At 38.5% G+C, this 2,099-nt stretch overlaps 1 protein-coding gene across 1 annotated transcript in view; it reads right to left on the reverse strand.

Annotated features, from left to right (window-relative positions):
• Positions 1–1,244, reverse strand: part of LOC18040936 (tubulin alpha chain) — a 2,422-nt gene extending 1,178 nt beyond the window's left edge. The window contains exons 1-3 of the mRNA XM_006433646.2: positions 1,039–1,244; positions 227–461; positions 1–131 (exon numbers count right to left, since the gene is read on the reverse strand). Coding sequence (XP_006433709.2) covers positions 1–131; positions 227–461; positions 1,039–1,131 — 459 coding nt within the window. The 5' untranslated portion in view covers positions 1,132–1,244. The remainder of the gene's footprint in view (positions 132–226; positions 462–1,038) is intronic.
• Positions 1,245–2,099: the final 855 nt, after the last annotated feature.

Here is a 2,099-nt window from a genome sequence, read left to right on the forward strand (position 1 = left end):
GAGAAGTGACCCAAGTCCAGAGCCAGTACCACCTCCAACAGCATTGAAAACCAGGAACCCTTGTAGCCCAGTGCAATTATCAGCAAGTTTTCTGATCCGGTCCAAGCATAGATCAACAATCTCCTTCCCAACTGATACATCATCACAACACAATTTTGAATATTCATACATATAGTTTATAAAAGATATAATAAAACAAATAGATAAGTTGTAGGCAATTAATTACTTGTATAGTGGCCACGAGCAAAATTGTTGGCAGCATCTTCCTTGCCGCTGATGAGTTGTTCAGGATGGAAGAGTTGGCGGTAAGTTCCAGTCCTAACTTCATCAATAACAGTGGGCTCCAGATCAACAAAAACAGCACGAGGAACATGCTTCCCTGCACCAGTTTCACTGAAAAAGGTGTTGAAAGCATCATCTCCTCCGCCTACGGTCGTATCACCCGGCATCTGGCCATCAGGCTGGAAGACAAATCATAAATTTCAATTAGGAAAAAGAATCATCTCAGTACGAAAAGAAATTGAAACAAAACTAGATAATAAAGTCATATATACTAATGCATTATATATATATACAGAGAACTGATCTGGTCTAGGATCTTGTGCTTTATCACAGTCGGAGGAAGCTATTAAGCCATATCATTTAGTGTAATGACATTACACTATTAAATCATATGGTTTAATAGCTTTTCGGCCACTATACTATTAAATGATATGGCTTAATAGCTTTATCGGACTTTAACAAAATCCAGATCATGGATTTGTACGCGCGCGTGTGTATCAAAGTAGTACAATTCAAGCACAATGATTCAGTGATCTTACAATGAGAAATAAAATTCATGAGGAAAATTGGACATTAATCAACAAGTCTCTAACATTCTTCTAGCCACATTTCAAATTCTCTAAGCGATAAAATAAAAACAGATGCTAGATCCAACGAAAAAGTAAAACCTAGGACGATGAACTGAATAGGACTTTTTTTTTTATAGAACCAAAACGCAGCATTTACAAGGAAGGAAGAAGATTGAGATTGAGATACCTGAATGCCATGCTCGAGGCAGTAAAGTTCCCAGCATGCATTTCCGACCTGGATACCGGCCTGACCGATGTGAACGCTAATGCACTCTCTCATTCTCCAAGATCGATTCTTGAATTTGAATTGAAAGCTATAACAAAATTTCTTAGTTCGATTTCGCAACACCGGCGTTTATGAAGACGCCTTTCAATGATTCGATGTGAAGCAGCATTGTGATCTATGGCTTTTTATAGGGACCGCTCGATGTTGATTTCTTTAACTACGGTTACTTTAACCGTGGTTGGTTGCCAGCGACCGATAGCGGAGAATGATTTGTCACCTTTTGCCCCCAGCCACAGGCAGCCAGCCTGGCAGGTGTCGTTAATTACTATTTAACCATGGTTAATTGCCCGCTCAAACTCATTTTTGATTTTTTGATTAGTGCAGGGCGGTCGTAGCCTTGTAGACTTGGATTTTGAATTAACTACATATATGCCATTGCCATGCTCGCTCTTCCTTGGAGGGCAAAATTGTAACATAGCATTGGAGAATGGTTGATTAGGCGCATGTGACATGCCGCGATATTGGTGGGCTATCAATTGGGAGTGGATCATATGTTTCTGTCGAGTGGCCCAAGAAAGATGATCGATCAGATTCAGATCAGATCTCACCCAATTAAATTACTTGACGATAATCTTTTTTCTTTTCTTTTCTTTTTTTAATTTTCCCTTAATTTTCTTCAGCGAATGAAAATATTCCGTAAACCACATTAATAATTTGAAATACCAGCCTCATGATAAAAACTTAATACTATTATCTCCAACGAATGCCGTCTCCCAGATCTCTCATCTTATTCTCACATTATACCCCAGGAGAAGATTATTAAAAAAAAAAAACAAACAACAACAAATTGACTGCTAGTTTAAAAATGAGTAAACAGACCATAGCACTCAGTGATGCCAACTGCATTTTTTCTCAAGAGATGCAAAACCAAAGGAGATCTAAAGAGAAATAAGGTGCATATTTCTAATAGTATCACTAGCAGAAGATAGCTTCTGAAGCACGCTAACGTCACGATGCGACTG

This window comes from Citrus clementina, unplaced genomic scaffold (genome assembly GCF_000493195.1).
Source record: "Citrus clementina cultivar Clemenules unplaced genomic scaffold, Citrus_clementina_v1.0 scaffold_5, whole genome shotgun sequence".
Classification (NCBI taxonomy): domain Eukaryota; kingdom Viridiplantae; phylum Streptophyta; class Magnoliopsida; order Sapindales; family Rutaceae; genus Citrus; species Citrus x clementina.